Source organism: Polypterus senegalus, chromosome 15, assembly GCF_016835505.1.
Source record: "Polypterus senegalus isolate Bchr_013 chromosome 15, ASM1683550v1, whole genome shotgun sequence".
NCBI lineage: Eukaryota > Metazoa > Chordata > Cladistia > Polypteriformes > Polypteridae > Polypterus > Polypterus senegalus.
In genome coordinates, this window is record NC_053168.1 from 90,963,871 (window position 1) to 90,978,952 (window position 15,082).

The 15,082-nt window shown below is 42.0% G+C and overlaps 1 protein-coding gene across 1 annotated transcript in view; it reads right to left on the bottom strand.

Moving 5' to 3' along the window:
* Positions 1-417: 417 nt before the first annotated feature.
* LOC120515508 (venom phosphodiesterase 2-like) overlaps positions 418-15,082 on the bottom strand; it is a 162,993-nt gene continuing 148,328 nt past the window's right edge. Inside the window, exons 23-24 of the mRNA XM_039736569.1 lie at positions 11,710-11,866; positions 418-591 (exon numbers count right to left, since the gene is read on the bottom strand). Coding sequence (XP_039592503.1) covers positions 418-591; positions 11,710-11,866 — 331 coding nt within the window. The remainder of the gene's footprint in view (positions 592-11,709; positions 11,867-15,082) is intronic.

Consider the following 15,082-nt stretch of genomic DNA (forward strand, 5'->3'; position numbering starts at 1 on the left):
CTACAAAAGCCAGCCTTTAGGTCTAAATAAAGTAAAAGGTTAACTGAAGAATTCCTTGAAACTTTAAAAACATTTGGGATAAGAAAATAAACCTGGAGTGAAATGTCTTAGAAATATTCTTGTTTTTGCTTTAACAATATGTATTTATTATTATTTTAATTTTAAAATCATGAATGGTACCATATTGAAAGGTCTAATTCAGGTATTATTTATTTAACATATGGAGTAGTATAACATGCTTTAACAAAAATTTACATTAATATTGTTACTAGTTCTAAAATTAAAAAGGATCAAATAACAGAAATGACATAAATTATAAAACTGAATCATAAACCTATTTCACATTAAAACGAACATGCCTTTTATTTACGAAGAAAAGAGTTGAAAATCAAGACTCGTCAGCCATTGTATGTTATTTCAAAGCAATCTAGGGATAGCAGCAGTAGGAAATGACTTTATACGAAGAAGCTCTGCAACTTTCAGATTACTGCTATGAAAAAAGTCAAGCCCTGTCAGCCACTCCACGTCAGTCACTGTACTTTGGTGAAGCCACATGAAATCCTCTGTCCATTTTATTTCATCCTGACCACTCTGCAGAAACATAGAAAATTGAACAGCTCTATTATTTTCTAGAACAGGAGTATTTTGACTCACAGTTAAATTAAACGTAAATATCAAGATATCTTCAAGCCAAATTCATTTACCACATGCACTTTCTTTTTTATTTAAAAATTAAAAAGGGAAAATATAATTAATCCATATTTGTTCTTGTGGAACACAAGGAGATTCCATTATTTGGTAAGGGTTACATAATGAGTAACTGGTAAAGACCGAACATATGGAGGACCGAAGATATTGAGATTCTATTTAGTATTTTTTAATAATCAGGATAGAATTGAGGGTGTAGGGGCCAAGTTATCATAATATAATACAATTCTTAATGTTTTGGAAGGGTGCAGATGTAGAGTCTAAAACTGTTAAGTTTAGCATTGGTAGGTTTGGCAAAGCTGGTCGGCTCCATTGGGTCTCTCCTGAAGCCTCTTGAACCCACCACTGCTGATAACATTTCTGAGGGATGAGCCAAGCAAATGAGAACACTCACACATTGCGAGGGGTAGGTGCAATGGTGCATAAGTGCTTTTATTAAAACAATTCTCAAATCAGTACAGCGTTCAAATCAGTGCAGAGAAATATTCAATCTACAGTATACTAATAAAAGGCAAAGCCCTCACTGACTCACTCACTCACTCACTCACTCATGACTAATTCTCCAACTTCGTGTAGGTAGAAGGCTGAAATTTGGCAGGCTCATTCCTTACAGCTGACTTACAACAGTAAAGCAGGTTTTATTTCGAAATTCTACACGTAACAGTCATAACGGTCGACAACGTCCGCCATGTTGAACTTTCTTATTTATGGCCCCAAATTCACGAAATTTGGTAGGTGGCTTCCCTGCACTAACCGAAACTGATGTACGTACTTATTTCGGTGGTATGACGCCAATGTTGGCCGCCATATTGAACTTTCCAACGTCACTAATTCTCCAACTTCCCGTGTAGGTAGAAGGCTGAAATTTGGCAGGCTCATTCCTTACAGCTTACTTACAAAAGTTAAGCAGGTTTCATTTTGAAATTCTATGCGTAACGGTCATAATGGTCGACAACATCCGCCATGTTGAACTTTCTTATTTATGACCCCATCTTCACGAAATTTGGTAGGTGGCTTCCCTGCGCTAACCAAAACCGATGTACATACTTATTTCAGTGGTATGATGCCACTGTCGGCCGCCATATTGAACTTTTCAATGGTCTTTGTTACTTATGGGCCCATCTTCAAGAAATTTGGTATGCGGGTTCCCAACGCTAACTGAATCCTACTTACGTACATATATACGTCCATAGCCTGCAGCTTGGTCACCATGTGAGGCGATGTTGGGTCCCATATCCCAACGCCTCCCACGTTGTTGGCTGCCTGCCTATATAAGGCTGTCTGTTGCTCCGGTCTCTACATTCCCTTCCTTGCTTCACCACGGGATTCACGTCTCCCTACTGATAACTACAGTCTTTATATTTAATCCACGGCTTCTCCGCTGTTTTATTGTTTGTTTATTATGATTATAGTTATTGTGTAGGTATTTTAGATTTACTTTACATTGTTCAGGTACCCATTTCCTTTATCATTCCAACCGTACCCGCATTAACATGTCTATCGAGGTGATCACCATCGATCAAAGAACTGTCACTTACTGAGTGGTTTCCATGCCCGGAGATGGCACCTACCTTTTCCATTCTCTGTGTTACATATTGCACGGCCATATCAGGCTCACTCTTGATATCTGGAGGAACATTGTGTCTTATGTATTGAATGACTGGGACAGGTTCAAGGTGTGGACTGATGACGGTACAGGAGATAATTATACTACACAGGAGCACTAGAAGAGTGAAATGCTTAAGCCCTTCGCCTATGGTTCTGCATGTGAGTTGATGGCTGCCGCTGAATTGTTCGGTTGTCGCTTTCAAGTGTACCGAAATGGCCAAATATTTTACACAACTGCCAGTGCCTCTTAAACATCTTAGACTCACAGGTGACAATTTCAGTAGTGGACACTTTGATGTTTATGAATGTTTAAACTCTCAAAAGCTGGATGTGAACTTATCGATGAAACCGGTTGTATGCTTACAACGCTTGACAGATGCCGAATGTCACTTCAACACAAGTCCTGCAAATGGTGTCGTAATTGAAACAAACCATGAAACTCAAATCAATTATGACAGCAGCAATCCAAGCTGTGAGATTTCAGACAAGATTACTTTTCACATGGCCAACTGTACGTTACATGCTCAAGAGTAAGCTCAGCGCACAGCTTGGTCATATTACAACCGGAGGGCCGAACTCACAATGTGGTATACAAAGAGATCCTTAACAAATAATTATTGGTATATTTTCCCTCAGTTTAAAAAGGTTTAATTTTCTTCTTAATAAAAATTTTAAGGCAGTACTTCGCCACTGCGAAGCGCTGGGTATTTTGCTAGTAAATAAATAATCAGTAAAATAAGCAATGGTGGAGGTTAAAGCCAACCAAATAAACAAAGGCATTAAAATGAGGTTAAAAACAGTATATGAAACTGTCCTTTGAAACAAAAAAGCCCTGGTGCCATCCCTTAGCTTATCCTGACAGGACTTTGCATCGCAGGAGAAAGCTATCTGGCAAATATCATCCATCTATGGTTCCAGGTCCCTGCCAAACCATGGCTGAATGCAGACCCATTTACTCTTGGGTTCCCAGTCCAAGACTCACTGCAATACAACCCACACACACCCCCCCACTTCCTTCCTGGACTTCTGCTGTGAACCACCTGCATCACCTGGTCACTCTAGTTTCTTGAGTCACTCAACTGGAGTGATCTTCCACAACAGCACCTGAGCAGTGGCCACCCGCTCCCTGGAAGGGCTCTCCTAACAGCTGCCACAGGTATTTCATCTGAACCAACGTCCTTTTCATTCTTCATCCTCTTCATAGCTACGCTTACTTCCTCCCTACTAATCCGTTGCACTTCCTGATTCACTATCTCCACATCATTCTCTCCCTTTCATTCTCTTCATTCATCAGACTCTTGCTAAACAGACCCTCCTCGCTTGTGAGTATGTTTCCATCTTTATCCTTTATCACCCTAACCTGCTGCACATCTTTTCCAGCTAAGTCCCTCTGTCTAGCCAACTGGTACAGGTCCTTCCCCCTAATGTCCAATCTATCATATAATTCATCATATTCCTTTTCTTTAGTCTTCTCCATCACTCTCTTTACCTTACACCTATCTCCTTGTATTCTTGTCTACTTTCTGCATCTCTCTGACTATCCCACTTCTTCTTCCCCATCATCTTCCTCTGTATACTCTACTGTACTTCCACATTCCACCTTTTCCTCCTTCCTCTGTCCAGGTGTCACACCAAGCACCCTGCTTGCTGTCACCCTTACTACTTCTGCTGTAGTTTCCCAACTGTCTGGTAATTCTTCACTGCCAGCCAGTGCCTGTCTCACCTCCTCTCCTTGACACCATACCTTTCTATCACGTCCTCATCTTCTCTGTTTCCTTCACCAACATGTCCATTGAAATCCACTCCAATCACTTTCTGTCCATTGGGTACACTGTTCATCACTTCATCCAACTCACTCCAGAAATAATCTTTCTCATCCATCGAACACCCAACTTGCGGGGCATATGCACTAACAACATTCATCATCACGCCTCCAATTTCCAGCTTCATAATTATTACTCTGTCTGTCACTCTTTTCAACTCCAAAACACTCTTGACATACTGTTCCTTTAGAATAACCCCTACTCCAGTTCCACTCTCTTTACCTTCCTCCTCTCCTCCTGCCTCTGGACACATCTCCCCCCTCTTCTTTAGCCAACAGTAGCCCAATTTCCACCAGCACCCTGTTGGCTAACAATACTGGTGGCAGCTTTGTTAACCCGGGCCTCGACTGATCTGGTATGGAAATTTCTGTCTGCATATACTGTAGATCTGGCAAAGTTTTATACTGGATGCCATTTATCTGGGCTTGGGAGCGGCATGAAGAAACGCGCTGGTTTGTTCATCCACTGCGGCAGGGTTGGAGCTGCCCTTCTACAGTAGGGAAAGCTTTCAGCAGATGTAGCAAAGTCTAAGGAGGATTCACTGAGATAAGCTTTTAAATGTGGAAACAGCTAAGGAGCTGTGAAACACTTTTAAAAATATTTTACATGTAATGCAGGACAGGTACATACTGTACCTAAATTTGAAATACATACCTAAATTTGAAATTAGTAGGAAATTAAAAAAAACTGCAGCGACTTAATAAAGGGTTGAAAAAGAAACTGCAAAGGAAAAAAAACAGCTACATATGGTGTATAAGACTAATAACTCCAAAGTGAACTGTAGGGTGTATGAGAACATGAGGGCAACCATTAAGATGAATATTAGGAAAGCTGAAAGGCAGTTACAGAGTAATATAGCAGATAAGGTGGAAACATACCCAAATAGACTATTTTAGGGTTTTAATAGTAAAAGAACAGTCAGATAGGAGGTGCAGTGCATCAGGAATAGTAAAAGAGAATTGCAAAATACATACAGTGAAGTAGCAGTGCTCTAAACTTGCATTTTTCTGAAGTCTTAACATGTGAGGAAGTAGATAACCTCCCATTAGTAAAAGGGACTCCTAAGGAGTTACTGAGTCATTTGGAAATTGAAGAGGGAGAAGTACTGCTTAGATAAAATTGGAAGAAACAAACAAATCACCAGGACCAGTTAGTAAGGAGGTTAGTAAGTACTTATATAAACCATTGACACATATTTTAAGAAGTCACTGTGTACTGGGAAGATTCCAAAGGAGTGGAAAATGGGAACTATTATCCCATTATATAAAAGGGTGGCCAGGAAATCCAAGCAACTATAGGCCAGTAAGCTAAATGTGCATCACAAATAAATTTTTGGAAGGAATTATTAGGGGAAGGATTGAGTAACACATGGCAAGTACAGGTGTTTAATTGAACAGTGAGCATGGGTTCAAAAGAGGAAGGTCATGTTTTACTAACATGCTAGAATTCTATGAGGAAGCAGCAAAAGGATATGATGAAAGTGGAGCATGTGATATTATTTATCTTGACTTTCAGAAAGCTTTTGATAAGGTGCCACATGAGACGCTAAACGAATCCATCTCGGACACTGCATTCCAATTATGGGAAAAGAGCAGACGGCGTATCAGAGGCATCAAAGAAAAGAAGGGGAGGCTGAATCTGCTTTTAAATCAGTGATGGTTTATGTATCATTGTCATAGTGTTAAGTAAAATATGCTGCCCGGCATTTGGCCGATTGGCATTTGCCATACAATACCAGAATTAACAGGACCACCATTGGCACCCTGTGCTTTTCACGGATGAGAGCAGATTCACCATGAGCACATGTGACAGACATGAAAGGGTCTTGAGAAGCTGTGGAGAATGTTATGCTGCCTGTAACATTGTCCAGCATGTCCATTTTGGTGGTGGGTCAGTGATGGTATGGGGAGGCATATTCATGGAGGGTTGCACAGACCTCTACAAGCTAGACAATGGCACCTTGACTGCCATTAGGTATCGGGATGAAATCCTTGGACCCATTGTCAGACCCTGTGCTGGTCCTGGGTTCGTCCTGGTGCACAACAATGCCCGGCCTCATGTGGCGAGAGTATGCTGGCAGTTCCTGGAGGATGAAGGAATTGATACCATTGACTGGCCTCCACGCTCACCTGACCTAAATCCAATAGAACACCTCTGGGACATTATGTTTCTGTCCATCCGACGCTACCAGGTTGCACCTCAGACTGTCCAGGAGCTCAGTGATGCCTTGATCCAGATCTGGGAGGAGATCCCCCAGGACACCATCTGTCATCTCATTAGAAGCATACCCCGATGTTGTCAGGCATGCATACAAGCACATGGGTGCCATACAAACTACTGAGTACAATTTTGAGTTGCAGCAATGAATTTCAGCAAAATTGACTAACCTGACGCATCATTTTTTCATTTTGATTTTTGGAGTGTCTTTGAATTCAGCCATCTGTAAGGTTGATAATTTTCGTTTTCATCAAACAATGTGGCATGTTTTTGTTCCTAACATATTACCCAGTCCATATCAGTATAGATACTGAGCATGATTTTTTTTCCCCATTGAGATGTGATGTGTTTCTAAGTGTTTCTTTAATTTTTTAAGCAGTTTATATATGTATATATATATATATATATATATATATATATTATATGCATGTATATGTACTTATATATTGTCATACACATGCACTTGAGAGTCAACAAAAGGGACCAGAAAATGGCAATTTCATGCCAGACCGGGGGTTGGCAGGTTGCGCTAAACCTCTATCTTTTCTCTCCGCAGACCACATACGAGAAATCCTGCCTATCCCAGCTGCGAGGACATCATTTCCTGTCCTGGCCCAGAGCACATCACTTCCTGGGAACCAACTATAAAAAACCCTCATAATTCATACTTAATCAGTTCTACTTTGGACTTAAATCTGCACACATTGTACTCAACTGAAAGCCTTTTGCAGCCAGGGAATCTGCCCCAAACCTTTGTTGTGTGTCCATTCATTTAGTTCACATTGGTGTAGTTGGCAGGATTGCCTCCTTCACGAAACAGGAGACGGACCTTAAAAGAACCTGGACACACCAGTTGAATAACCGACCACTGAGGAGACAGGTGGGAGATTAGTGCTCCAGCACTCCTGCTTGGGGGTCGGTTGTTGTTGGTGCGGGGAACTTCAGCCCTAGAAGCTGTTAAAGAACTTGGGGCACGTAGACGAAGGGCCTACAGACTAGGACCAGGCTTGGAAGGGAACACACGGGGGACTGATTATAGGTTCCTGGGTGAATGGACCACTCAACAGGTCCCCACAAAGGGAAAGACCCTTACTAAATGTGGGAGTGCCCTAGGCTGGCAGGCAAGGAGAATGATGCAGTGGGAGTTCAGTTCTCAACTGGCAACTGACTCCCAAGCCACACAATTGTGGACTAAAGGCGGGTGCTGGTTAAGACCAGAAATAAATAACACCCGACAAATAGTCAAGCAGGTGGCGTGTGCACTACTGCTCAGAGCTCTTCCATCCAACCTTGCCCAGCTGGCCTGGGGTCAGCCGATTAAGGACAAGGCCTTGTTAATCGAGTTCATATAATCATTAAGAGTGGGAACCTCTGACCTGCAGCGGCTGCCTTCCGATGGAGAGAAAGGGGTCTGCGGAGGGACGGAGACAAGGAGGTGGTGTGCTCTCGATAATTCTGTGCACATACAGGGAAGGTATTATTAAATAGAGTTAAAACACCAGCCATATTTGATTCTGGCAGTAACATTTCAATTGTTGCCCACCACTTAGTGTTGCCACGACAATGGCTTAAACCCAAGACCAGTATAACCTGTATACATGGGGATGTCCTCCAATATAAGTCCACCTCGTGCTTTGTCAGCTATGACAGGGTATTAAAGAGACTGGCAGTAGCTGTGATGAAGGACCCGCCATTCCCCGTAATATTCAGGAGAGACTGGTCAAACAGTAAAAGCAGTATAACATTCACTACCCCTAAACAACCGTTGGGCCTAGTGATGGGCACTGAGATGCCATTCTCAGCTGACTCCACGCTGTGTTTACAGCTGGAAGAGAGATGGACTGCGCCTCTACTAATGACATAGAAACTCCCAGATCATCGCATGCGGATACATCAAATACAGATGCCATGGCAAGATGGGTGGAAAATACAGCCCTTGAGGTCACCTCTGACCCTCTCTCCTAACTGCCTTTTCAATTAAGGCAGACTCCGGCTTCTTTTAAAATGGAAAAAACGGAACGATGACTCCCTTAAGTTTGTAAAAAATGCAGTCATTCTGATAAACGGCCACTGCACTCAGCATCCTATGCCACAGAGTCCTCACTTTGTCTTAAATAATGACCTCCTGTATTGGATGGCTGAACACGAAGGAGAGGTGCAGTCACTGTTGTTAGTCCCACAAACTTACCAGCGACAAGTCTATGAACTAGCGCATACCCACCTCCTCGGAACCCATTTGGGGCCCAAAAAGACTCTGGAGCATATCAAGGAATCAATGAGGAGGTCCGCCATTTTTGCATGTCCTACCTAGAATGTCAACTATGGCAGATTCCAATGAGAGACCATGATCCATTCATTCTGCTACCCCTGATTGATGTTCTGTTCAAATGTGTTGGGGTTGACCTGGAGGGACCCTAGAACCCTCGGCCAGGGGCCATAAATACATAATGGTACTGGTTGAATTATGCCACCCGATATCCTGAAGCTTTTCTGTTGCGCTCAGCTACCACTAAAGTTATCGTGCGGGAGTTGATAGGCGTCTTCTTGTGAGTAAGCATCCCTAAAGAAATCCTGACAGATCAAGGGATGCCCTTTACGTCGGAAATGTTCAGGGAAACAGTTAAGTTACTGAGGATAAAACATTTAAAAACCTCAGTATATCATCTTCAAACCAATGGTTTAGTGGAGTGGTTTAATCAGACCCACAAACAGCTGCTTTGTAAACTGATCAATCAGGGATCAGCTCCTCCCTGTCGTTGTTGTTGCATACCGGGAAGTCCCGCAAGCCTCTACGGGGTTCACACCATTTGAATTATTATACGGATGACAGCCCCGGGGCATATTAGACCTTCTAAAAGAAGGCTGGGAGGAGGATGCCCTCCCTTCCACAAACATATTGGAATATATTGGACAGTTACCCGATAGATTCGATAATATATGACCTGTCCTAAAAACTCACATAAAAAGGTGCAAGCAGCTCAGGCCCGCTGTTACAACCATGGCACATCACTTCAGGAGTTACAACCAGGCAATTGTGTCATGGTCCTCGTTCCTATCTCACATTCTAAATTACTGGCCCATTGGCAAGGCCTTAACGAGGTTAAGGAGAGAAAGGGGCTCGTAGACTATTTGGTTAAACCACCAAACTGTCGATTTAGCGAGTGGATATACCACGTAAACCTGCTAAAACCATGGAAAGATAGGGACTCTGACCCCTCCCCCGAACAGGCCCACTCACTCTTCCCTTGTAAATCCGACCTTAACTTCGGTCCTGATTTGACAACCTAGCAACACTGGGAGCTCGAAGCAGCCATCTCGGCTATTCCTGAAATAGTAAATGAAAAACCAGGGCAGACCTCACTAGTTGTGCATGACATAGTGACAGAGCCCGGGGTAATACAGTAATCCCTCCTCGATCGCGGGGGTTGCGTTCCAGAACCCCCCGCGATAGACAAAAATCCGCGAAGTAGAAACCATATGTTTGTGTAGTTATTTTTATATATTTTAAGCCCTTATAAACTCTCCCACACTGTTAACATTATTAGAGCCCTCTAGACATGAAATAACACCCTTTAGTCAAAAGTTTAAACTGTCCTCCATGACAAGACAGAGATGACAGTTCTTTCTCACAATTAAAAGAATGCAAATAGATCTTTCTCTCTTCAGGAGCAGAGAATTTCAGAGGGAGAGAGAGAGAGAGCGCTCGCAAAGAAAAGCAAACAATCAAAAAATCAATACTTGTGCTTTTAAGTTTGCCGCGGCATTTTAGAGGAGCGTCAGGATCTTCTAAGCAAACAGCCTCTGTGCAAACAGCCCCTCTGCTCACATCTCCTCCGTCAGGCGCAGAGAACGTCAGAGAGAGAGAGCGAGATTAAAGCAACAATCAAAAAATCAATACGTGTGCTTTTAAATATGCCGAGCACCGCAATAAAGCGCATTTTTTTAGAGGAGCGTCAGTATCTTTTAAGCAAACAGCACCTCTGCTCACAGCCCCTCCGTCAGGCGCAGAGAATGTCAGAGAGGGTGAGAGAGAGGCAGAGACAAGCAAACAATCAAGCTCCGCGCGGGATGCATAACTTATAGCATTGAGGAGTTTTAGTTAATATGTAATACGTGCTCTGATTGGGTAGCTTCTAAGCCATCCGCCAATAGCGTCCCTTGTATGAAATCAACAGGGCAAACAAACTGAGAAAGCGTGTAGCATAAATTAAAAGACCCACTGTCTGCAGAAATCCGCGAACCAGCAAAAAATCTGTGATATATATTTAGATGTGCTTACATTTAAAATCCGCGATAGAGTGAAACCGCGAAAGTCAAAGCGCGATATAGCGAGGGATTACTGTAGTCCAAGAACGCCCCTTTCGCCTTCCGGAAGCAAAAAGAACAGAAGTGGAGCTGGAAATCAAACGAATGCTGGAACTATGTGTAATAGAGGAGAGTCATAGTCCCTAGTCCAGTCCTAAGGTGTTGGTCGGAAGGCCTGATGGGAGTTGGAGGTTTTGCAATGACTTCCGTCAGCTTAACCAGGTCTCCCGATTCGACGCATACCCAATGCCGCGTGTGGACGACCTACCTTAAGCGGCTTGGGCACTCTAAATTCTTGACCACCCTTGATATGGCAAAAGGGTGCTGGCAGGTTCCCTTTACAGATTCTGCAACGGAGAAAACTGTGTTTAGCACCTCTAGTAGACACTGGCAGTATTGTGTCCTTCTATTTGGGTTACATGGGGCGCCCGCGACCTTCCAGCGTCTGGTAGACAAAGTGCTCCAGCCCCATAACTTATACAGTGCTGCCAACCTGGATGATGTTATCATCTATTTCAGCACATGGAGGGAACACCTACAGCAGGTACAAGCAGTATTGCGGACGCTAAGTGAAGCCGGCCTACGAATTAATCCAAAGAAATGTTTCTTTGAGTTAACGGAGGCCACATTTTTAGGCTACCTAGTGGGGTATAGCAGTATACTGCTGCTGGATTATGTGAATTTCCCCTTGAGATTAATAAAGTATCTATCTATCTATCTATCTATCTATCTATCTATCTATCTATCGTACGACCACAGTGTTCAAAAGTTGATGACATTTTGAAATGGCCCCGTCTGAGAACCAAGCGGCCAGTCCAAGCCTTTCTTAGATGAGCAGGCTACTATTGTCGGTTTGTGCCCCACTTTTCCAAGAGAGCAGTGCCCTTGACGAACCTCACAAAGAAGAGGTGCTTCTTGACTCATTTTGTAAGTAGTTTTGGATAATGGCATCAGCTAAACAAAGAATGATAGAACAATTTAAATAACTCTCTCTCCTCTAATGTTCTTATTCCAAAGATAATATTGGCAAGGGGTATATTTTACTTACTCTGCAGATGTCTTGGTTTTCAGGTCTGTGAGGCAAAATAAATGAAATGGTTTGTAGTCCTCCATCACACTGCAGTAAGTTTTGAACTCCATTTTTACAGCTGGCAATAATAATGAAATAATGTGTGGGGATTGGGATCTGTGTACCATAAACATGCCTGTTTAAAAAAAAAAAACTAAGATTGTAGAAATCAGATTGAAAAATTAATACCATAAAAGTGTTACATCATAGGTCATACATTTTTAAACCAGGATATGTATAGATTACTGGTAGTGCACACATCCCAACAGTTATAAAACTGACAATGATATAGTGTGTTATTTCAGTGAAATTCCACCAGATGGCGTCTTAAACCTATTTTTTTCTATATACAGTATTTACTTAAACTCCTTATTCCATTTAAGGTTCACAATAATTCAAAAATAACCCCAATCCATACAAGTATCTGTGAAGAACAAAGTTTTTCAGAAGTGTTCAAAGTAAGTTCTTGTACATGTATATTTAAGGAAGCAATTTGTTTAAAAGCAGTAATAGTGACCTAAAGAATTATTTACTCCCAAGGTGGGCTTCATTACTCTCATAATGACCATCATTCCATCACATATTGTGGGATCAGTCCTGGATCACATTTGTGTTTAACATTATTTTACATCATTGGTCTGTAAATAGCATGGTGCATACATGTACAGTGCATCCAGAAAGTATTCACAGCGCATCACTTTTTCCACATTTTGTTATGTTACAGACTTATTCCAAAATAGATTAAATTTATTTTTTTCCTCAGAATTCTACACACAACACCCCATAATGACAATGTGAAAAAAGTTTACTTGAGGTTTTTGCAAATTTATTAAAAATAAAAAAACTGAGAAAGCACATGTACATAAGTCTTCACAGCCTTTGCTCAATGCTTTGTTGATGCACCTTTGGCAGCAATTACAGCCTCAAGTCTTTTTCAATATGATGCCACAAGCTTGGCACACGTCAGTTTTGCCCATTCCTCTTTGCAGCACCTCTCAAGCTCCATCAGGTTGGATGGGAAGCTTTGATGCACAGCCATTTTAAGATCTCTCCAGAGATGTTCAATCGGATTCAAGTCTGGGCTCTAGCTGGGCCACTCAAGGACATTCACAGAGTTGTCCTGAAGCCACTCCTTTGATATCTTGGCTGTGTGCTTAGGGTCGTTGTCCTGCTGAAAGATGAACCGTTGCCCCAGCGTGAGGTCAAGGGCGCTCTGGAGCAGGTTTTTATCCAGGATGTCTCTGTACATTGCTACAGTCATCTTTCCCTTTATCCTGACTAGTCTCCCAGTTCCTGCCACTGAAAAACATCCCCACAGCATGATGCTGCCACCACCATGCTTCACTGTAGGGATGGTATTGGCCTGGTGATGAGCGGTGCCTGGTTTCCTCCAAGCGTGACGCCTGGTATTCACACCAAAGAGTTCAATCTTTGTCTCATCAGACCAGAGAATTTTGTTTCTCATGGTCTGAGAGTCCTTCAGGTGCCTTTTGTTAAACTCCAGGCAGGCTGCCATGTGCCTTTTACTAAGGAGTGGCTTCCGTCTGTCCACTCTACCATACAGGCCAGATTGGTGGATTGCTGCAGAGATGGTTTTCCTTCTGGAAGTTTCTTCTCTCTCCACAGAAGACCTCTGGAGCTCTGACAGAATGACTATCAGGTTCTTGGTCACCTCTCTGACTAAGGCCCTTTTCCCCCGATCACTCAGTTTAGATGGCCAGCCAGCTCTAGGAAGAGTGCTGGTGGTTTTGAACTTCTTCCACTTACGGATGATGAAGGTCACTGTGCTCATTGGGACCTTCAAAGCAGCAGAAATTTTTCTTTAACCTTCCCCAGATTTGTGGCTCGAGACAATCCTGTCTCGGAGGTCGACAGACAATTCCTTTGACTTCATGCTTGGTTTGTGCTCTGACATGAACTGTCAACTGTGGGACCTTCTATAGACAGGTGTGTGCCTTTCCAAATCATGTCCAATCAACTGAATTTACCACAGGTGGACTCCAATTAAGCTGCAGAAACATCTCAAGGATGATCAGGGGAAACAGGATGCACCTGAGCTCAATTTTGAGCTTCAGGCAAAGGCAGTGAATACTTATGTACATGTGCTTTCTCAATTTATTTATTTTTAATAATTTTGCAAAAACCTCAAGTAAACTTTTTTCACGTTGTCATTATAGGGTGTTGTGTGTAGAATTTTGAGGAAAAAAATTAATTTAATCCATTTTGGAATAAGGCTGTAACATAACAAAATGTGGAAAAAGTGATGCGCTGTGAATACTTTCCGGATGCACAGTAAGCACAAGTATCTTAAACAAAATACACCCTTCCATTATCCAGTATGATTAATCCGTTACAGGACTGCCAAGACCAGAAGCAATCTTGTTAGCATAGGGCATAAGGCAAAAACAAACCCTAGACAGTCCATCACAAGGGACATTCAAGCCCACTCCCAAGCCAATTTACGTGGAGTCTGTTAAGAGTTACCAGTTATTGGAATCTGCACAACTTTGAGATGTGGCTGGACAATCCATGCTGACAGGGGAAGAATGTCCAAGTATCCCACTGAGAGTGCTCAGGCAAGTATTCAACCCTAAAACTCTGGATCTTTTTGACAGTGGCACTACAGACTGGTTGGTGCAGCTTGCCGCAGTCACATAATAATAAATCAAATGCATTATAATCCAGTTCCAGAGATCAGAATAAATAATACAATTATAGTTACCTCCCTAAAATCAAAAAATTGTCTTAATGATCTTTTTAGGTAATGTTTTTCAGATTATATTATGCCTCGCCTTCAACTGCTTTTTTTTTTTCTTCTAACTATGGCAAAAAGAAAAAAGAGAACTTCAAATATTGCAATTTTTTAAATTATGTCAGTTTTTAATAAAGGTGTAATTAAAATTAATAAATTGAAAAATAATAATGTACTATAAGCATTTCACTACTGTTACAATGAAAAGGGGCATTTATAGAGCACATTTTGCTCTAATGTTTTAGTCTGACTTTACCAGCAATCTAATAAATGCCACTAATGAGATGCCAATTTTATGGTGAAGAAGAAAGGTTTCCTGGTTTCACCCAGGGATTTAAAAAACATTTGAACAGTCTGGATGAGAACAGGCCATTCAGCCCATCAAAGCTCACCAGTGCTATCTACCTAATTCTTCCAAAATAACCAAGTCTAGCTTTGGAGGTCGTTAAACTCCTCCTGTCTAACACACTACTTGGTAGCTTATTACATATATGTATAGTTCTCTGTGTGAAGAAAAACTTCCTAATGTTTGTGCGAAATTTGCCCTTAACAAGTTTGCAACTGTGCTCCTAAGTTCTTGTTGAGTTCATTTTAAAATAA